We start from the raw sequence: 24175 nt of genomic DNA, 5'->3' as shown, positions 1-24175 counted from the left end.
CAATTAGGTATGAATGGATTGTACACTCCATTCATACGAGGTCACTTTAAGCACACAATAAACAATAATACAAGGCATAAAATATCAGTAAGAATTCAGATCATAGTGCAAAGATAATATAATGAACAAATAGATTAAACTCATAAGAATTCAATATTACATGTCTTTACCCTAGAATAGGGTTGCCTAGCCACTCACTTGATTTGAGGCTGAGGTGTCAGAATTGCGTGTTTTATGCCTGTTTTTGCTCCAATATCATTAAAAACCTGTAATTCTCTAAAATCAAGTGAAATAACAAAAAGGAATCTGATTCTCTATAAAATAAGCAATTATACCTCGATAAATGGCAATAATATAGGCTAAGTAATAGAAAAAATAGTGACTTATTTGACCCCTATCAACAACTAACAAAATAAAAAAATCCAAACAACAGCTTAGGAGTTATTTAGAAGGGTATGGAATTTATTATGATAAATTTTTTATTAATAAGCGAGTTAGGGTATGCTCAAACTCAGCTCATTTATTAAACGAGTTAGCCAACTCGAGTTGAAACTGACTCAAGTTGTAAACGAGTTAGTTAAAACGAGTAGTTAGTGAGCGAGTTACAAGTTTGAGCAATTTTGTACAGACCTAGTGGTGAAGCTAGAAATTTTTTCAGAGGTAGGCGAACATATATAGTTGCAAAACAAAAATTCAACATATCAAAATTTACAACATCAATGCCTTAAAATCTAATTTCTTGAAATTTTCAAAATAGAATTTGGATTTCTTGAAAATAAAAATCATGATAATATTCTAAGCGTTAAACCGAGAAATTCAACACAAAGAACTCGAAAAATCTCCAAATAGTTGATTTTATATGGATTTTACAAGATTTCACATGATACGAATATAATTTTGGATGTAATTTGGGTACAACCAAAGAAAAACTGACCAATGGGACCCAGAGAAAGGACGGCGCCATGTCATTTAAATTTTCAAGAGATTCCTTCGTTTTATATAAATCTAGACCACCTAGACCATGTGAACCTTGTTCAAATTTGTACACATTCCACACGAAATATCCCTACCCAAATTCAAGACATAAGCTAAAGAGATAATTGTGAGGCCGACATATGGGGCCCCTTGGTCAGACCTGTCTCCCTCTTCTCCAACTCGTACAAGGCCGGTTCTAGGGCTAGAAAAAAATTTTGGAAGAAATCAAGAAGAACACTCAATAATAATCAAGAGGAAATGATTTTCTCTGCTGGACGGAGGCTAGGGGTAGGCAACCTAATTTTCTAAGAGTAGGCAACCAAAAAAAAACCTAATCTAATATATATATATATATATAGAGAGAGAGAGAGAGGAGGAGGAGGGTTAAAATGCACCCTCTTTTTGTGCTCTTAACGTGCACCCTCCACTCATATATTTATTTTCAAAGTTCAAATAGTCAATTAGAACCTTCCAACGTGTTCTTCATATTAAAATGTGGTTGGAGACCAAATTTTACATTTTTTTGAAATTTTTAACTATTTTTTCATAATTTTTGATTAAACTAAACAATAATAAAAAATTTAGCAAAGTGATGATTTTCAAAAATTCTGAAAAAATAGTAAAAAATTTCAAAAAAAATGTAAAATTTGGCCCTCATCATATATATATATATAGATATATAGAGAGAGAGAGAGAGACTAATATGCATTCGGTAGCATATGGGCCGAAATACATACGGTCCAAATTTGAAATTTCAAAATCCAAAACATGGATCTGAACCGTTCATCTTGTTCTCCATATTAATATGTGCTTGGAGACCAAATTTTATATTTTTCTGAATTTTTTTACTATTTATTAAGCCACATTGAAAATTACTGATCCAACGGTGGCTACTGATTTTACTGTTTTGTTAAGATATCGTTGGATCAACAATTTTCAAATTTTCAAAATCCATTACTGCTGATTTTACTGTTTTGTTAAGCCACTTTGAGAACAAGATGAACAGTTCGGATCGACGTATTGAATTTTGAAATTTCAAATTTGAACCGTATGTATTTCGGCCCATATACTACCGAATGCATATTAGTCACACACTCTCTCTCTCTCTCTCTCTCTGTATATGTGTATATATATATATATAGGACTTGGCTATGGTGCTATGGGTAGCTAAGAGGCCTCCCGTGTTACGGCTCAATATTCGACTTTTCAAAATTCTAACGGTCGATCCGAACCATTCATCTTGTTCTCCATATTAATATGTGTTTGGAGACCAAATTTTACATTTTTTGGAAATTTTTTACTATTTTTTTAGATTTATTGAATATCGCTGTTTTTTATGGTTCAGATTTGTCTGAAAAACAGCGATTTTCAATAAATCTAAAAAAATAGTAAAAAATTTCCAAAAAATGTAAAATTTGGTCTCCAAGCACATATTAATATGGAGAACAAGATGAACGGTTCGGATCAACCGTTAGAATTTTGAAAAGTCGAATATTGAGCCGTAGCACGGGAGGCCTCTTAGCTACCCATAGCACCGTAGCCAAGTCCTATATATATATATATATATATAGTACGGCTAACGCGCTTCCTCTAGCATATGGGCCGAAATGCTTCCGGTAGAAATTTGAAATTTCAAAATCCAAAATCCAAAAAGTCGATTTGAACCGTTCATCTTCTTCTCCATATTAATATCTGCTTGGAGACCAAATTTTACATTTTTGTGAAATTTTTTACTATTTATTAAGCCACTTTGAAAATTGCTGATCCAACGGTGGCTTACCAAACAGTAAAAATCATAAGCTACCGTTGGATCAGCGATTTTCAAAATGGCTTAATAAATAGTAAAAAAATTCAGAAAAATGTAAAATTTGGTCTCCAAGCAGATATTAATATGGAGAAGAAGATGAACGGTTCAGATCGACTTTTTGGATTTTAAAATTTCAACTTTCCATCGGAAGCATTTCGGCCCATATGCTAGAGGAAGCGCGTTAGCCGTACTCTATATATATATATATATATATAGAGGAGTTAGGCTGGGGTGCTATGGATAGCATAGTGGCCTCTATGCTATGGCTCAATATTCGAGTTTTCAAAATCCAAACGGTCGATCCGAACCGTTCATCTTATTCTCCATATTAATATCTGCTTGGAGACCAAATTTTACATTTTTCTGAATTTTTTTACTATTTATTAAGTATTTTACAAAATTGTTGATCCAACGGTGGCTGCACAAAACAGTAAAACCGTTGGATTAGCGATTTTCAAAGTGGATTAATAAATAGTAAAAAAATTCAGAAAATTATAAAATTTGGTCTCCAATCAGATATTAATATGGAGAATAAGATGAACGGTTCGGATCGACCGTTTGGATTTTGAAAACTCGAATATTGAGCCGTAGCATAGAGGCCACTATGCTATCCATAGCACCCCAGCCTAACTCTATATAGAGATAGGCTAATGTGCTTCCATAAGCACTTGGCCCGAAGTGCTGCCACCCCATTTTCGAATTTTTAAAATCCAAACAGTCGATCCGAACCGTTCATCTTGTTCTCCATATTAATATCTGATTGGAGACCAAATTTTACATTTTTTGGAATTTTTTTGCTATTTATTAAGCCACTTTGAAAATCGCTGATCCAACGGTGGCTTGCCAAACAGTAAAATCAGGGGTTCACCGTTGGATCAGCAATTTTCAAAGTGGCTTAATAAATAGCAAAAATATTCCAAAAAATGTAAAATTTGGTCTCCAAGCAGATATTAATATGGAGAACAAGATGAACGGTTCGGATCGACTGTTTGAATTTTGAAAAATTGAAAATGGGGTGGCAGCACTTTGGGCCAAGTGCTTATGGAAGCACATTAGCCTATCTCTATATATATATATAAAACCTAATTTTCTAAGAGTAGGCAACCCAGAAAAAAAAACCTCATTTAAAATACATATATATATAGTCTGGGCTACGCTACTCCATCGAGTATGAGTTGGTGCTCCACGCCGTCATATTTTTATTTTGAAAATCCAAACGACTGATTCGAACAGTTAGATGTGATCTCCATATTGAAATGTACTTGGAGACCAAATTTTACATTTTTTGAAATTTTTTTACTATTTATTAAGCATTTTTTAAAATTGCTGATCCGATGGTCCAGAAATTTTTACTGTTCACTCGGATTTTCAGATTTTCAAAGTGGCTTAATAAATAGTAAAAAAAATTCCAAAAAATGTGAAATTTGGTCTCCAAGCACATATTAATATGGAGAACAAGATGAATGGTTTGGATCGGTCATTTGAATTTTGAATCGGTGATTTATAGTTCAATGCACAAGGGTGCCCATACATTGCAATGCACCATAGCCCATCTCTCTCTCTCTATATATATATATATATTTCTAGGAGTAGGCATTTGCCTACCTCTATACCACACTAGCTTCGCTTCTGGATGTGACTATATATACATCGAAAAATTGACATGGTACAACACACAAATTGGTATATATAATCATGACATAACACAGTACATGATCATGTGAAATTAGAACTGTCTGAATCTAATAGTAAAGCAACTTCAAAGAGGATGAGGAAAACCAGGAGACGCAGCAGGGAACTCAAAGTTATAAAAAGCAAAATTATTGACACGAAAATAGTTCATAAAAGAAAGTTAATAGGGCCCAACAATAATAGAACTATTTTTTTTTCTTGGGTCCCACATCACGCAACGATCATAGAACTACACTTATTTCCTGAGCCTTATTTTTTTCTTGGGTCCCACAACACGCAATGATCATAGAACTACGTACCCTTATTTCTTGGGCCTTATTTTTTTTTTAATAGGGCCTATAATGATAGGACTACTCTTTTCTTAAAAGGAAATATAATTAACAAAAGTAACCGAAACTTTTTTAGTTATCACCTTCAAATTTCAAAATTCTGATATTACCACTGATCTTAAGTAATTTTAAATCTTGCTACGAACGCAGACTGGGTCTGTGTACTATTTTTGACCTGTGCACAGATCCAGTATGCACACCAAATCTCTGTATTTTTTTCTTTCTTTTAAGAATCGGAGACAAAAAAAAAACAAAAATTGGTGCGCAGACGGGTCTCACGTGTGGCAACTTTTGAAAAGTTTTTAAAACAATGGTAATGTTAGAATTTGTAAATTTCAAGGGGGTAATAAATTTTTTTTTGACAATAACATAATTCTATATTTAAAAAAAAAAACGTATACCAACTTGTTGAGCACAAAATGTTTTAATATCACTTGTTGGGTACACAAAATAGAGGTAAACAAATAAATAGAGAATCACAAGAAAAACTAAGACATCAAATAAGTAAGCACAAGAAATTAAAAAAGACACAAGATTTTCCGTGAAAATTCTTTCGAAAAAAAAATCACAGAAATATATAGCACAAATTCACTATAATCAAGGAGTTTTACCGGTACAAAAAAATTAGAATTCTCAATATCCCTTTCTCTCACACTTTATTATAAGTTTCAAAAAGAAGAGAACAAACTCTAAATAAAGCTAAATAAAGAGACCACAGACAAAAGCAGCTCAATCTCGAAACAACGAATTGGCACACTACTATCTGAAACTTTATCCGATAGCAAAAGGCAAAGTTCGGCAGCGGTTTAAATAAAGGCATTCAGATTACCATCGGTTTGACTTTTGTGCTTTAAACTGCCGATGTAATTAGAGATATCAAAATCCAGAAGCTTCAATTGAATAAGGAAACTCATTGCCATCGGTTCCAATTTTCTACCGATGACAAAAGGTATCAATGCCAGCGGTTTGAGTATATATTCTGCCGATGCTAAAAGCAAAATGGGTTAATTGTCTTCAAACCAACACAACTCCTATCCCTTACCATTTAGCAAAACAGGTTGGAGCCGGCTCTATCATGACTTGCATTTGACTCGTTTGCTAAAACAGCTTATTTGTTACTGGACTTCCATCCATAATTAAATAGTTCAAGTTGGAGCCTAGCTCGCTCGCCAGTTCACAAGCTAACTTGGCTAGATATTAATTTGTGAATTTGTATAAATTTGTGTGCATTTTATAATGTATATTGAAAGTTAATAATTTTTTTAATACTTATTTGTAAAATTTGTAAAAACAACTCGGTCTAAGAAGTTTATAATTTTTTTTTTTTGAAATAAGATTCAGTCAAATTCAACGAGCCAGCTCGTTCATGATGAGTTCAAACTAGATCCAACTCGTGACGAGTCAGCTCGCTGCCACTCTTAAGCTGACATATAAATCACCCAGATTGACGGCCACATTGTAAATGAATATTCTTAAAATCAGGAATACAATGCCAAGTCCAATCATGCTAAAATTAAATAGTAAATGGTCAAAAGTTTTCTTTTACTTGATTTTTTTTAATTTGTTTCAATTTATTAAGTCATTTATTCTAGATAGCGATAATTTAGGAAATTTGTTCATGGTTAATTTGCACATAATCGGTATAAAACGGAGGCATTCCATTCCGAAAATTATCACAAATTCTATTTTGACATGATACTTTTTAATTTATTTTTAGAGATGTGGATCGATTACTTATTTAGCAATTATTCTAAAAAAAATATTATTGCTCTCTCTTCTCACTTTCTTTAATTTCTATTGAGTTTCTAGAATGAAGATGCTCTTGTGAAAAAATATTCATTATTTTTCAACTAAGCTTCTAAGTCTAATCAAAACTAATTACACATGTTAAAAAATTAAGTATAGTATTACCAAACAATTGAAATTTAAAATACTTTATTATACTTTTCGGAAAAAAAAACTATATTATACTTTAGTGTAATATTCGTTGGTGGGACCCATTTGTAAAGAAAAAATAGATGAAGTCGCATCGGATTCTTGAAGCTGGTCAATAAATTTTCGAGAAAAAAAAAAGTAAAATATGAAATTTTACTTGCTAATTAAGGTTTGTCAGTGTGTGCAGTTTTTTCAACGGTTCTATACTTGGAGCTAGCACTTGCCTAGTTGCCAAGATATTTCTCTGATTATATTCTACCGACATAATTTAGGTTTTTGTGATATTTGTTGGAGACAGTGTTACAGTGCTCAATAAACAAGGAAGAAATCGGCTGCTATTCTTTTGAAATAATAGGATTTTTTTTTTCTCATAAACAAGGAAGACAGTGGCACAGTGCTCAATAAACAAGGCTGATATTTATACCGACATTTTTATTAATATCCAACTTAAAATATAAATTATTAAATTTATCAAGGTTTTCAAATTTTTATTAAAACTGTCTAAACCGCCAATTTATTGAACAGATAAAAAAAAAAGGCAATGCTGAAATTTAAAAATGTCGGAAAATTATATCCTGAAATTTTTTTTTAAAAGAAAAGAAGAAGTTATATGAACAGATAAATCAAAGGAAATGCATAACTTCATGCCATAATTTTCTTCCCACGTAGCAATTATCCCTCAAATAATATCATACAATCTACATCCTTGCATTCCATTATAATGTTAATTGTGGATGTAATTTTATGATTTGAGTTTGATCACATCTTTGTAATTGCCAATTACAAACCAAAAAGATGGTATGGTAGCAATTAGATTCTAAATTTAATTACCAATCTTGTAATATTAGCAACTACTCCATAACTTGTAATTAAAATTATAATTGTCACATGAACCGCGGGCAGGGGCGGATCCAAGTGAGCAGAGGTGGGTTAATGCCCCCCGCAACAAATTTTGTTCCCCTCTGAAAATAATCTTGCTCCCCTCAGATTTAGAGCATTGAATTAGAGCATTAAAAATTAAAAGTTAGAGCATTGTATTTTTTTATCTAGTACATAGTTAGATAATGAATTTGAACCTGATTCGTTATTTTCTTACCTTCTCTCTTGATGAAAATTCTAGATATGTCTCAGCGCAAGTGTGAAAGTTCAACTCTCAAAGAAATTAAGCATCTAAAAGATGCTAGCCTAGGTATCAGGAACCTTTAATAAAAAAAAAAAAGGTTATAAATGTCACACCATTTACAATTGCTTTGTAGTTGGAAAGGAGATGCTTTCATAATATTCCATTAGTAATTATTCTTATTCGAATTTTGTTTTTTTTAATATTGTTTTTATATATCCAAAGTTAGATAGTATAGAATTAATGTTGTACAAATCATATTGGATTTGTGTTCTATTTGGATTTCAGAATACAAAACCACCACATACAAACTAGAAAAAGAAGTAAACTAAATTATTTGCTTTGTCCACCAAAATGGCCTTCTTTTTTTGTTAATTTGGGAAGTCTCTTTCATCCTGTTGATTAAGTCAAAGAATTAAATATTTTCATTTCAAATCACAATAATTGCTTCGCAAATGTACCAACCTAATTATGCCTAACAATTGATTACCATTGCAGTGCTAAATTAGCGCAAATGCCGCAGGTAAATTCGTACAAAAAAAAAACGAAATAATAACATAATATATATTTAATTTTAGATCGAAACAACTAATATTTGATCTAGTAGCTAAAGATAATGTTTTCTGTGTGTAAAGTTCGTAGGTTTGAATGCCTGATGAAAAATATTTTATAGATATTTAAAGGTGAAAAACTTGATTTTCATATTTACCTTAACAAATGTAGTTAGGTTGTAATACACAAGTAATTATAATCACACATGTTTGAAATTTCCATCATAGGTTTCTAAGTGAAATTTGCTAATGTTTGTTTAGAAAAATATTCGAAGTTAATTAGTATACTATTAATGTTGAGTTTAACCTATATAACACCAACTCTAAAACCTATCAAATCGACTTCGAACGACTAATCCAAACCGTTCAAACCGATTTACATTATGAGTGATGCGTTTACATACAATTTTTTTTTATATTTTCGAGTTATTTTAATATCAAATCAAGCGGTAAAAATATTTTAAAATGAATGTATTAAAATTAACTTAAAAACTCACACTTTTGACCGCTTGACTTGATACCAAATAAACTCAAAAACTTATAAATTTTACATGTAAACGCACAACTAATGAAATATATCGGTTTGAACGGTTTGGATTCATCATTTGAACTCGATTTGATAGGTTTTGAAATTGGTGTTATATAGACTGAAATGACACTAATGTTATATTAGCCATACTCATTAATGTTGTACAAAGAATGTTGGCTTTGTGTTCTATTTGGATTCATAAATTTAGAAAAGAAGAAAGAAAGAAATTATGTAGAATTAAAAATTATTTTGATTAAGGATGTCTCTTTCATCCTGTTGATTACGTAAAAGTACTAAATTCAAAGCACAATAGTTGCTCATTCAATTTGAATTTGATGTATGTTTTGCAATAAAAAATTGTTGAAAGAAATGATCAAGAAATGGATAGAGCATGATCATATACTTGTAATTCTAATTAAATAATATTCTATAGCTGGAAACATAATGGATATGACACATATAATAATAATCATTATCTTTATATGAATGACATTAATTTATATTTCAAAAGTTTAAAGCATTTTTTTAAACTAATATATGATTTTTAAACTATATAAAATAAAATTATCTATTTGACTATTTCGCTTGTGATTTCTCCTTTTTTCTCTCTCATTCCAATTATTTAATAGGCTTTATCAAATATCAATTAAAGAGCCTACAACAACACGGGGGCTGCTAATGGTTTCTAATAATTTCAGGACCCACATAACAGTGTACGATGTTCAACGGATTTAATGAAAGGCCATGCTGTTAATTGTCTACAGAATGTCATCTCCGGTAAAAGAAATGCTTCCTCCTGAATATAAATTCAAATTTGAAAATTGGGAGTATTTTGTATTAGCAACACAGACAATTGCTCAGAAAAATAAAATTAATAAAAATATAGATACATTTTGTATAATTTAAGAAAAAAAAATGTATCATTTTTGGCAAAAATTAAATACTAATTTTCAAATTGCACCAAATTCGATACATGGTCTATTAAGTTTTGACAAACTTTGATATGAACTGTTAAAATTGACAAATAAATTTGATTGAAGATATATATCAATTCTCTTCAAAATATGTCTATTTTTTTGTCAAATAACCATCATTATTGAGGTACAAGTTTCGGTGTTAAAAATTAAAAAATAAATTAAAGTGGGAGCCAACAAAATTTAATTAGTTCGTACAAAGAGCACTTTGCAACCACCTTCTCATCTAAAAATGTGTCAAATAATAGGTGTCAAATAATAGGTTAAATGCAACATTTGATGAAACCTAAATTTGTCTATGCATTATTGTACTTCTTATTTTTTTTTGGTCAAAATTTAAGTTGTTACAACTCATGCATTAGCATCCTACCGAAATTTTTTTTAGTTACCTCCTTAAAATTTCAAAATTCTGACATTATCATCGCTTTTCAGAAATTTCAGAACTTAACACCAACACAAATCCAATATTTGTATCATTTTCAGTGTGTGTGTACGTAGACCATGTTTGCGCATGAAAATAGAGAGTTCCAAACACACATAACAGAACAAAAACATAAAAAAATACATCAATTTGGTGCGCACACTGGGTCTACGCATGCACACAAAGTTGGTACGCAAACCCAGTTTGTATCTGTGTCAAGTTCTGAATTTTTCTAAAAGCGGTGGTAATCTCAGAATTTTGAAATTTCAGGGGGTAACTAACAAAATTTCGGTGCATCCTATGTGTGAAGAACTAAGTAATAAAATATATTTTTTAAAATTAATAAAAAGGGCGGAAAAACGTGTTTTTCAAGTCTGAATCTACCAAGTCAAAGTTAGGCAATCATAGAACCGTATATGAACTCAAAACAAAACAAAAAAAAGAAAGATTAAATTTATAGTAATGGTTATCTGCAACTAACGCATACTTAACATGGAATTAAAGGTACCCATAAAAGTGTGCAAATTAGTCTTCCAATTTAATTATTCAACGGTAAGATATATTGTGCAATTTTTTAGACATATAATATGTATAAATAGTCTGGTTCAAACAGATCGGATATTATCCCTACATATCTCAAAATTAGATACCAATATCTGTATATATTATGTGCGGATACAAATATGATTTTAAATTTTAATTATCTATATCTGAATAGTAGATATTTAATAATATTTAATTAGATAAATAGTGTGAACTTTAGTATTTTTTAATAATATTTTATATATTTTTAATAAATAATAGTATTAAAAAATAAATATCCAATATGTATTTGTTTAATATCTAATTCGCATCCGTATCCGTCTAATACTCGATATATTCGTATCCAAAATATAAAACGTATACAAATATGATTTTATCACTATCCGATCCGTTTGCACCGTAATAAAGATGCATGCACCTTGGATAAAAATAATTAAAGAAGAAAAAAAAAACAAAAAAAAACAAGCTGTAGTACTTGCCTGGAACTTAATCAACCTACAAATCAGATTAGATTGCACTAAAATATAGATCACTCATTATGAAAAAATAAACTAAGCATGCATTGCCTACTCTTCAAAGAAAAATACAATTATATCTTCTTTTTTATATGGCAAACATGTCTACCACTTGTATCACTGTTTGTCACAAAAAAACCATTTTTTGAAAAAACCGGAACTTATCAGACAATTAATATTTTATTTGTTCTTGGAGTACTAAACCAGCCTTGATTCAACCAAATATTCAATTAACAAATATCCTGCTCCTGATCCACCCAACAAGGGGAACCGAATCTCACAATAAAATCATAAAAGCATTATCCTTGATTGGATTCTATGCCATTTTTATTAATTAAAAAAAAGAGATCTGTCTTGGGACTTGTGTAATTATTATTATAATTTATAGAGAGGTCTTCTTGTAAATAAGTAAATAACCAAGTGGAAGTTTCAAATTTGAGTTGTGGGACCCACATTTGATATATCCAAGGATATGCATATGCTCTCCTAATATTCTTTTGTACCCCAATCATAGATACATTCCCATCCTCTGAAGAAATTACAAATTTTATAATTTCTCTATTGCATGTACAAATGTTGGCATGCAGATTGTATGTCACTGAAAATGGGTCCCATCAAGATACTGAATGTGTGGTATGGGACCCACTTTTAAGGAACATACAACATCTTTTGGTTCTCTTTATATGAAATAAAATACCCATAGTCTAGAAAACGGTCAACATCTTAAACTCTCTTTAATTCTTCTTTCCCCAAAATGCCCCTCTTATGCCTCGTCAACATCTGAACCGTCAAAAGGGGGTCAAATTGTTTTGGTAGCCAACTTCTGTGACCGGAGAACAAAAATCAAAGTGTTTATTTTGTCAAAATGTCAATCATTACAAGAAGTGAATGATTGTTTATATTAGAGGAGGGTTCTAATGCCTCATTTTTTTCATACCTCATCGTACTTCATATTTTATATTTTCATTTTTAAAGTCCAAATTATCGATCTGAACCGTTTAACAAAATATTTATACTAAAATATGCATGGAGATAAAATTTTATATTTTTTGAAATTTTTTTGCTATTTTTTAAGATAGGTACAAAATCATTTTTTTTGAACCGTTCAAAAAACAGTGATTTTCTACCCATCTTAAAAAATAGCAAAAAAAATTCCAAAAAATATAAAATTTCATCCCTAATCATATTTTAGTATGGATATCATGTTGAACGGTTCGGATCGACAATTTAGACTTTGAATATGAAGATAATGAAGATATAAAATATGAGGTATGATGAGGTATAAAAAAAATGAGGCATTGGAACCCTCCTCTTATTATTATTATTATTATTATTATTATTATTATTATTATTATTATTATTATTATTATTATTATTATAAAGCACATCAATAAAAGATGTACAATGTTAAAAGTTTATTAATTAAACAATGTATATTGAATTTTACAAAAAAGAAAAAAAAATGATTCATGGATATTTGTTGTTATACTCGTTACAAAGCATTTAGACTAAAACTATAATTACTAAGCTAATTAATTTGAAGCTTTTGTCATTTAGACTGTAATTCGGGCATTCAGTCATTATGGTAAACAAAATAATATTCTCATGTTAAACTTATTATATCATAATACAATATATATTTCGTTAACAAAACTTAATGACCAATATAATCATATTTTAAACCAACAAATACCAACAAAAAAATTATTCCTCTCAACAATATATGTGGTTCTAAACTAAGCACATAAAAAAAAAATGAATATATATAATTATCAGTATTGATCCGTATCCAAACATCCACAAATAGGTATCCGAAAATCTAAAGAAATACAGATACAAATAATTATCTGTTTGTATCTGCAAATTATATGTATCTGAATATTCAAATCCGCAAAAATTTAAATATTAATCGAGATACGAATAAAAACGGAAAATATCCGATCCATTTGCACCCTGCACACAAGTAAAACATAAATATTTAAATATATTTATTCAAGATCAAATTAGTTAATTTTTTCTATAAAAAAATCATGTTATGATCCATGAGATGAAGAATAAATAATTTACAATATTTTAATTAAGTATTTTTATGTACAATTTAATAGAATTCAATTTAGAGGTGGCAAAAAAGCTCATAGCTCATGGATCGCTCGTTACTAGTATATGACTCGCTTGCTAACAATTCGTTCGTTAGTGAACTGAACTATTAACGAGACAACTCATAACTAGCTCTATCCAAAATTAGCAAGTTTGAGCTCGAGCCTAGCTCGCTCGGTCCGAGTATGAATTTGTGTGAATTTAGCATACATTAATTTATTTTGTGAACTATGTCTATATAAATTTAGAGATTTAGTATTTTAGTATGTATAACTTTAGTTACAAACTTAACTTATGATAGTTGATTTTATAATACATTATCTAATACATTATAGCTTTTGACCTACAAGCTTTTATAAGCTGGCTTGACTTGTTCATTGTCAAAACAAGCGAGTTACAAGTCACTTTTTTCAATTCGGATTCAAATATTAACTCACTCATGACACACTTGTTACTAGAACGAGCAAATCATGAACTTGATATAGCTCAAACCGAGCTAGCTGATAGCCAGCTCTTGAATTCATTCACTATCACAAAAAATATTTTGAAAGGCAGGTAGGAGAGAAGAGGGGCAATTTGGGTAAACTTGAACGGGAAGAAATGATCAGCACCAGTGCCTTTTTGGTCAAACGAGGAACACTCATATTAAGGCAAAAATATAATTTTTGTACAGGCGTCAGGCGGGACTGTAGGCGGGGCAAATAGGTAATTTACTTGGATCCGAAAGAAAGAAACGTGGATATGCAACTGGCGACGCAACGGCTCCAATCCAACTCGGTACTTCATCTCCCCTAGAGTAACACAAATTTCATATTTCAATTTATACCGTCCGATCTGCTCCAGCACGAATATTAAACTCAATATTTTATCAGGATTATGATCGAACTGTCTTGATATAACGTCAAAGTATAAGGTACTCCAGAGGGACCGCAATCTTAAATCAGACTGCATAGACGAAAAGGAGGAGAGATATTTTAGTATAACGTAAATTTGAGTTTAAATCATGACCGTCCGACCTACTCTAGCACGAATATAAAAATAAATTTTGACCCAGATTCTGATTGAACGCCCCGGATCTAACCACAAATTTTGTGGTACTTCAGAGCATTCAACTCTCTAATCAGACTGCAAACACAAAAATGGAGGAATTCACTCACTATAAAGTAACTCAAATTTTGTGTTTATATCCGAACTGTCCGATCTCCTCTGGCACGAATATTAAAGTCACCCGTGCATTCCATCTCGCCCGGATTTATCCCGATTCTGATCGGACGGTTCATATCCAAACGCAAAATTTTTGAGGTTCTTGAAATAATCCTTACTTTAATCAGACGACAAAGACAAACAGGAGGAGAAACGAAAAATGAGAAAAGAACACAAAAACCAACTACCTGTCCTCTTTATATAATTCTATTCTTCCTCCTTTCTCGCCTCCGACCTCTCTCTCTCTCTCTCTATTCATCTCTTCTATTCGACCAAACCCTAATTGTGGCAGGGGAGGAGCGATGGGGACGAAGAACATGGCTGCGGCCATGGGCACGGCGGTGCTTCTCTATTTGGTGCTAAGCGGAAGGTTATCCGTTGAGGATGCCGAGGAGAGGAGACTATTGAAGGAAGCCAGTAAGAGAACACGGATCGAAAGGAAGGAAAGGAAGGATAAAAAGAAGAAGAAGAAGAAGGATAAAGGTAGATATTTTTGAGTCCCTTAGAAAGTTTTTATTTGCAAATGAGCCCCTGTAAAGGACTACACTTTATGTAAAGTTGGTGGAAACGTATACTTTTTGTATTTACCAGTAGAATACTTTTTGAGTTCTTCCTCTTTCGTTTTCATAGCTATCCCTTGAAGATTTTTTATTTGCAAATGAGCCCCCATAAAGGACGAGACTTTATGTAAAGTTGGTGCAAACATATACTTTTTGCACTTTTGACTTCATTTCACCTAATATCAGCTAATTTTTTGTATCATAATAGATATTTGTCTAGGATAGAAATTGGGTTTTTAGAAAACTCTGATTTCGACTTGGTTTTTGTTTCTTCTATGACATTGTATTTACCAGTAAAATTCTTTTTCTTAAGAACAAGCTATTCATTACTATATGGCTATGCACTTGTAGTTGTAGTAATACGTTATACTCAATTTTTCACCTGGTATGTTTTTTAGAGGACCTTGGTTTGAATATTGAATTTTGCAATTCACTAATTCATCATGAACTTGGTTTAAATTTGCAATAAGTACTGAAACAAGAACAGAAAGAGGAACACAAATAGATTAAAATATGTTAAACCGATCAATTTGACCTTAGCCTCAGTGCATATCAATCGGGATAACCCAGAATTTTATCGTGTATATATCACTAGAAGCCGATGAACCTCAACTGATTCGAGGTGACCATATGTTGATGGCAATTTCTGTTATGATCCAGTGAAGTGGCCAGAGAAGCCACCTGTTAATTTCGGGCAGGCTTTGGGGCAAGCATCAAGGGCTGTAAGGTACACTTGGAAACAAACCCTGGGCAAATGGACACTTGGTGAAATTGCATTTGGCATCAAGTATTATATGAAACAACAGGCACGTAACAATTCCTTGAGAAAATTTAATTTAAGCGTTCTGTTGTATGCATGATGCTTGATATATATATAAAATTATTTCAGGGAAATTTACAACATGAATACACGGAAGGGAACAGCATACTGCTGGGGCATGACGTGACAGAAGAACTGAGATATCTCTTGAGACATTTAAAGCTGTGCATGTTCTTCTCCAAGAAGCCATACAAGGTGTTCATGGAGCACGGCCGGTATAGTCATGATGATGTTCTTGTCAAGAAGAATAAGGCGAGGGTGCGTAAGTATCATCATGCCTCTTTATTTTTGCCTGTACCAACTACCAGCTGTTCTAGGGATAACAGCATAGCATGTCTTAGTAATTTCTTTAACTGATAAGAGGTTGTTGACATAAAGGTTAGTTTGTTATGATGGAAATTACTTGGTAATTTCGTTTAACAATGGAAAATATTGATGTGCAGCTGCTGAGGCCATCGTTCACGGTAGTGCGAGATGGTGATACAAAATGCTTCCTTCTTCTGATCCGTGGGGCCATCAGCGTCAAGGAACGTTTGACAGCTACTACAGGAGCAGCGGTGCCATTCCACCATGTAATGATGCATGATGGGGCCGTAACAGATGTTGTCTTGGGTCACGCACATTGCGGTATGGTCGTAGCGGCACGTTGGATTGCAAAATGTGCGGTCCCCACTCTGACTGACGCCGTTCGGCAACATCCTGACTACAGTGTCAAGGTAATTTTTGTCTGTTATGTCTCCCTTGTATAAAATAACCTGTTTATTTAATTTTTTTTTTTTTTGTGTTCATTGTTTTGACATATTAGATTATTGGGCATTCGATGGGTGCTGCTATTGCATCAATTCTAACATACATGCTTCGTGAGCATAAAGAGTTGTCGTCATGTACATGCATTGCATATGGTTCGGGTAACAATTTCTATCTTTTCTCTATAAATATGTACTCTTTTACAACAAAATGTGAACATTTACCCAAATAATATATTTGTGAAGATGTTTATTAAATTTCAGATGCTTAATTAAAGTATTGTATTCATCTATTTTAGCTGCTTGCATGACATGGGATTTGGCCGAATCAGGCAAGGATTTCATCACTACACTTGTGAATAGAACTGATGCTGTGCCTTCTTTTTCTTTAGTCTCGGCCGCTCAGCTGCGTGCTGAGGTGCTACCATTATTTCGTTTTTGTTTTTTTTGTTTCATCACTAGTTTTTTTTTTAAATGGTCTTTATATAACTTTTCTGGTGTTGGGTACCCGGGAAATTGTAAATTGTATTTTTTTCCCAAGGGTGCTTTTTGCTATACATGCTTTGATTATAATTATTGATTTGTACTTTGTCAACATAGGTGGCCGTTTCATCATGGTTGACTGATCTGAGGGATCAGATCCAACACACGAGATTTTTAAACCTAGTGAACCGCTCCGTGGCTTTTATGAGGTCTCATGTACCTTTTGTCTCTCACCCTCACTCTAAAGTTGTAGATGCTGATATGCTTGTTAAACCTAACGAGGTTTTCTCTCTTTAACTCTCTATGTATTTTATATTTGATTCTAAAAGCCATAGAAAGAAAAATGAAGACACCATAGAAAGAGAAATGATTTTAAAAATAAAATTGAACCAACCAGCACTACCTAAGGTATAAACAGGTACAAAACGGGTTGGGTGGAAGCATTTCTCTTTACCCGTACTCGATAAGGAAACGAAAAAAAACCTTGCCCATACTCGATAAGAAAACCTTGCCCTTACCCAACCCGTTAAGTGAACGTATAAAAACTGTACCTTTACCTGTACTCGATAAGAAAACGAAAAAAAACCTTGCCCATACCCGTTTTATTGAATGTGGTACGGGTTGGGTAAACGGATAAAAGGGTGCCATTGAATAGATATATATAGGACATAAATAAAACTATATCATATCATGCATCATCCCCATATAAACATATTATCTATATATATATATATATATAATTTCATTTTTAATAATTACGGTATAGGGTAACAGGTACGGAATAGTCGTCACCCGTGCCCTTACCCGTACCCAATAAGCTCACAAAAAAATAACCTTACATGTACCCTAAACCCTAATATGGATAAAAGGTTACCATTAACACCCTAGCACTAGCACTAATTTAGCATGCACATACCAGTACTATGAGGGACCAAACTGTTCCTAAGTTTCTAATATTAAATTTGGCACTTCCAGGCCCAAACTGCAGATTTGAAGGAAGAAGTACATTCAACCGAACAGAAGAAAAATCATCCTCTCTCTTGCTTCCCTTGCATGGCCCGGCAAACTCGCAGCCCCACCTCTGCCAGTTCAGCATCTCCAAACCCTGCAAGCACCTCTCAAGTAGCACTCCACAATAACAACACCGTCATCACCGAAAGTGAGTTGATCACCAATAACTCTGCGCTGATAGCGGATCTGATTGCCGGCTGTTCTGGGTCCGCAATTCCTGATTCTGAATCCGAATCCGAATCAGAAGTAGAGATAACAGGAGAGCCAAAGGAATTACCAGAAAACAGCAAAATGCAACTGGAGTTGCTTGCTGATGCAAATTTAGACTTATCAGCTGAGGAGCCTCAGATGTTCCCTCCTGGGAGGATATTGCACATGGTTGTGCTTCCAGCACCTGAGCGGGACCCGGCATTGTCAGAGGCGGGACCCGTTGTTAATGAAGAGGAGTTGGTTGATATTTACGAGACTCCCAGAGAATTTTACGGTAAGATAAGGTTGGCAAGGAGCATGATAAGAGACCATTACATGCCGAAATACATAAAAACCTTGGAAGTATTAAACAACAAGTTTGCAAAGCAAGAACCAGAAACAAATTTGTAGCATTCTACGGGTTTATGTGTACATAAAATAATTAAAGAAAGAACATTATTAATTTCCTTTATTGTTGTACATATCACGACCCAGATATTCTTTTTTAGTTTGTTAGATTGTGCATTTTAACTTTTTGTTTGGGTGTTCATAGTTTGACTTGTACAACTCATTGGAAGGTTTTTTATAACCCAAGTGTATAATTAAATGACAGGAGTCTCTCTAAATAATTGTAAATTATTACATTAATGTAATTTATAATTTGAAGGTGGTTCTAATTTCATTAAGGATTTGAAAGATTGTTACTATTTTGACATTTTTCTTGATGTGATGTAGTAAAATATACACAATATCTTGGTCATTGTTGCCTTGAATGGTATTTATTTATTGAATCATGGATCAATTTTGACATATTTATCAACTATAGAAAGGTATTAATGAACAAATTGAATTAGTTTTTGGGATTTAATAAAGTATGAAAAAATTGCAATATATTCAACTTAACTATCCGAACTGTCGTCTGACAATTTTAAGTAGTTTTACTTCAGTACACCCCATCTTTTGTTAATTATTCTAACTGTTAAATTATTAAGGATTAATATTTAATGTGGAATATTTAAATATTTAGTTTTGATATGTTGATTATATATATATATATAATGTTTGTTCGTGAATTGTTAATAATCTTGTTGTTAGACATTTTAATAAGTTATTATTGATTTGAATAAATTGTGTATTCCATTGATCATAGTGAGATCGATGGACAGTTAATTAATCTTATATTGTAACATTTATCAGTTGGAAAGTAAAAAGTAAAAATAAAAATAAAAATCATATTAGCCCCGCTTTGATCGCTGCACGAATTAAATATTACTAATAACATGCACAATGTTACAGCCTAGCTCCATGAAAATGACAATACAAATAAATAGTTCCTACTGCTTTGATGCAAGCACGAACGAATAATTCGTGTGTTTAATATCCAGAGAAACAGGCCCAACCCAAATCAGGGCCCAAATAATCAAGAAATGTCTGAAAAGAAGAGATTGGAGGGGTATATAGATAATTTCACCCTTAATCATAAACGTGTGGTAGTCAATTCAATTCCCTCCTACAGGCTACTTGGAGGGCTTACATTATTATCCTTCGCAGCATGTGTATGGTGGCCAAGGATCTGATTCAATGAATCTGTTGGATCTTCAACACTTCAACTTCTAGAGATTGGTGTCGCTTGACCTCTACACACCACTCCCAATTATATTTCCCACATTATCTTCTCATTTCCTACCATTTTCTTTCCAATTTTCTGAACTTGCTTCAGCTCTCTCCAAAACTTGTTTCAAAATTAAGTGATCTAGAAACCCAAAAAAAAAAAAATTTAGTGAACCAACTTTACTTTAACCATGGCTGAGGCGGCTGTTCTAGCCTCCTTAGGGTGGCTGGTTTCCCCCTTGTTTAACAAGCTATTCAACAAAGCGTTTGACCATCTTGGCAGCAACATCGACGAAAGAAGGAAGATACCTGCAGCCACAGTACTTCCTCGTCTCTCTCTGGTGATTGAGAAAGCTGAAAAGAGTGCCAAAAAAGGACATGCTAGTGGACTGGCTCAATAGGCTCGATCTATTCGAGTATGAAAAGATTAAGCAAAAGGTAAAGGAAGAGAGGGGAAACAAACATGTACACCAGAAGTTTTTAGATAAATTATCCCAGAAAAAAAAACATGCTAAAGGGTTGTATATATAAACAAACTAATAGAAATTGCAAAGGAGACCAACGAATTTCGTGATTTGTTAGAGGTCCAAGAAAATGCTAGTGGTAGTTATGCTAATAGGGAAACGGTCTCAGAGCCTCCTGGTAAAGTTTTTGGTCGTGAGATTGATAAAGAAAACATAGTCAGATTACTCACGAAAAATCCTGTAAATTCTGAGCCTGAACCAAGCACTAAACCAGCTATCTCTATAATTGCCATTACGGGCTGTTCTGGTATTGGGAAAACTACTCTTGCCCAGTATGTTTATAAACATATGGATGGACCTCAGCATTTGGTTTTTGTGTGTGGGTGCATGTCCCTCGTGAATTTAATGCCGGTGATGTGATTAAGAACATGATAGAAATCATAAAGGCAAAAGAAGGTGCTCGTAATGATAATCCCTTTATATCTCTTGAAGCCCTTTCAACACAATTAAGAAGCATGTTAGGGTCTAAGAAACTTCTACTTGTGTTAGATGATTTTTGGAGTGATACTGAAGATTTTGTTACACAATGGAAGAATTTCATTGGTTTCTTAAGTAATTGCTCACCAGGGAGCAAAATACTACTTACAACTCAATCCAACCTTGTCGGTGTTACAGAAGTAGATACCTATTATTTACAAGAGATAGAGAAGGATAGATTTTTTGAACTCTATATGCATTATGCTTGGCCTAACAATTCTCAATTGAAAAAAGAGGAATTTGAAGAATTAGGTCGAAAAATAGTTGTTAAACTAAAAGGTGATCCTGGTGCAGCAAAGCTAGTGGGTCATCAATTGAGTGGAAAACTTGACCTAAGGCATTGGGAGAAAGTAGAAGAAAAAGATTGGTTGGGAGATAACATGAAAGCGAGGATTTGGAGCTATCAGCAGCTGTCTTTGGATCTCCAACGTTGTTTTGCAAATCGATACACAAGAAAGCTTGGAGGATATTGGTGGAAATTACTTGCATGAGCTCGTATCGAGGTTTTTCTATTGATGAAGTTGTATATAAGATAGAAGGAATAATATATTATAAACCACATGACCTGCTTCGTGATCTCGCAGAGCAGGTTCATGGTGATGATTTCATCAGAATAGACTCCCCTAATTCCAGAAAAGTTCCTTTCGACAAAAGAGACATGTTATCTAGAAGTGAAAACATTTGCCACATCTTTTTACCCTCAAGCATGATAGACGAATTTAAGGAAACATTATACCTCATGAAAAATATACGCACTTTTTTTGTGCTACCAAATGGTTGTTTGGTCCCAAAGAAAGTACCAGAAGAGATATTAAAACACATGGAAAAACTGCGCATGTTAAATGTTTTTGATTGTGTTGATTACTTGCCAGACTTTATTGGCAATTTAAAGCATCTTCGTTACCTAGAATTTCATTGCTCCCAACCTATTAAGAAACTTCCTGATTCCATATGCAAACTTTATCACCTCCAAAGGCTTGACCTGAAAAATTGTGAAACCTTACCCAAGAATTTTTCTGAGCTTATTAGATTGAGGCACATTGTAACCTACCTCGTCTTGAGATTCTGTATATAACTGGTTGGGGTGATCGTTTGGAGGGAATATTGAATTCATTAACTGAACTTCCTTCCCTAATTGTATCGCGCTGTCCTGGAATCAACCCCTTATATCCCATGGAAAAGTATCCATTTGAACTTCACAATGTTGCAGTTGACAAGCTGTTCCTGTTGAAGTTGATCTTATCAAATGAATCTATCTCCTCGATAATACGTTTGTCAATTTTTGACTTCCAAGGAGATTCCTCAGATGATGATGAGGTTTTTCAATCTCTTACCTCTGTCAGAGAGTTGGGATTTTTTGGTTTTAATATTGCTAACCATCTGCCAAAGAACTTGAAGAATCTTCCATCTCTCGAGTGTGTAATGCTAAATAATTTTCCAAACCTATGTGAATTGGAAGAACTTCCCAGGAATGTTCTATTGAAAATTACAGACTGTTCAACCCTAACTGAGAAGCTCAAGAAGGGTGGCCCTTATTACTGGATCAATTTTCTCCAAGGAAGCACCAATGTGATACTTCCACCAGAAGGTATGCTAATTTCGACACCCCATGGTAAACCATTTTTAAATTTAAATTTATTTCTTCTCTTTATTGATGGATATATACATCATTTTGATCATAGAGCAATTTACAAAATGTTTCCAGACCCCCCTATCCTTTTGGTTCAGAAAAGAACTTGAATTCCTGTTTTTTAGCTCCGTGACTTGAAAATTGATAGGCCACCTAGAATAATTAATCAAATAAGGCCTTATTGGTATGGCCCGTGGCACTTCATATTAAGAAGCACAATTGTGCAGATTATGGATGAAGCCATAACTAAAGAGGAGGCAAGGCATCTTCCTGCAGTTTTGGTTTGTGTTGGACTGCTGGTATGGTTCTGCAATCATGAACTATACTGTACCACTGTTCCTGACCTTTTTCATTTTTTCTTTTTCATGCTTTGATTTCTGGCTTGTTGGTATACTGTACTTGTACTTCCTTGGAGTTCTTTTTAATTCTCATTATGTTTGTTCTGAACTTACAACTTTTATTCAGTAAAACAATTCTTCCATTCATATTTGTGCCGGTGGATTTCAGTCACAAATTCTGTTACATTTGTCTCCTGAGAAAAAGTAGAAGTGTTATCTTTCCAAATAGAATTATTTATTTTCTACAGAAAATCTTGTATTTCAACTATCAGCATTTCAGAGCAATAACATTTTAAAACTTTTATTCTTCAAAAAAACATTTTAAAACCTTTTCTACTTCAGTTTACATATTTTTCAATAGATATGTTTTCACAGAAACGTCTACATGTAATGAGTAAATATAAATTTACTTATTTTTGTTAGTAATTACTGCTGCCATTGCGATATTTATATATTATCAATTTGATAGTCATATTTTTATTTGCTTTGCCAATGCTATAAGAAAGCAACCGTTTTTAGACTGGACTTGGTGGCTCACTCTCTTCAATTTCTTCTTTGTTGTCTCTCCGTATCTCCAACTCAGCAATTTTTATCTTCTCAAGTCTTCTTTGATTATCTATTACAAGAAATTTGTTGTTTTTATCTTCTTAAGTCTTCACTCTCCAGAACAATTATTTTTTGGGAGATTTTATAATTTTCAGTACCTGTCGAACTTATTTGATGCTTTTAATATTCTGGGAGAACTAGACAAGAAAACCAAAAAGAAGGGAAAAAAAGGAGAAAAGAAAAGAAAAAAAATATTGTACAATAATTTCGGTCCGGGTGATAAAATATTATTGTGTATATGTCCTATTTATTTTTATATGGTACTTTTTTGTGTGTTGTATGTTTAAGAGCTCGTACTTGTCACTTTATACGGTGTGTATTTTATATGGTGTGTATTTTTATACGGTGTTTATTAATTTTGTGGACTTTTGTATTATAAGAGTGCTTGTAGATTTTTATATGGGACAATTTTGGTTTGGTATATATTGTTATTGTTTCTGGTTGCAAAAGATTCTGGAGTAGAGTTTTATATGCTGTGTATTATCATTG

The 24175-nt window shown here is 32.8% G+C and overlaps 1 protein-coding gene across 1 annotated transcript; it reads left to right on the top strand.

The window, feature by feature from the left end:
• Positions 1–14863: 14863 nt before the first annotated feature.
• LOC144562309 (uncharacterized) lies at positions 14864–19207 on the top strand. Its single transcript, XM_078311511.1, has 8 exons — positions 14864–15174; positions 15912–16057; positions 16141–16329; positions 16515–16787; positions 16877–16979; positions 17117–17235; positions 17418–17582; positions 18276–19207. Exons 1-8 carry the CDS (start codon positions 14994–14996, stop codon positions 18909–18911), a joined length of 1812 nt encoding a protein of 603 aa, XP_078167637.1. The 5' UTR covers positions 14864–14993; the 3' UTR covers positions 18912–19207.
• Positions 19208–24175: the final 4968 nt, after the last annotated feature.

Source organism: Carex rostrata, chromosome 1 (genome assembly GCF_964058835.1).
Source record: "Carex rostrata chromosome 1, lpCarRost1.2, whole genome shotgun sequence".
NCBI lineage: Eukaryota > Viridiplantae > Streptophyta > Magnoliopsida > Poales > Cyperaceae > Carex > Carex rostrata.
The sequence above is the reverse complement of the archived record's forward strand: the minus strand, read 5'-3'. Positions and strand labels throughout refer to the sequence as shown.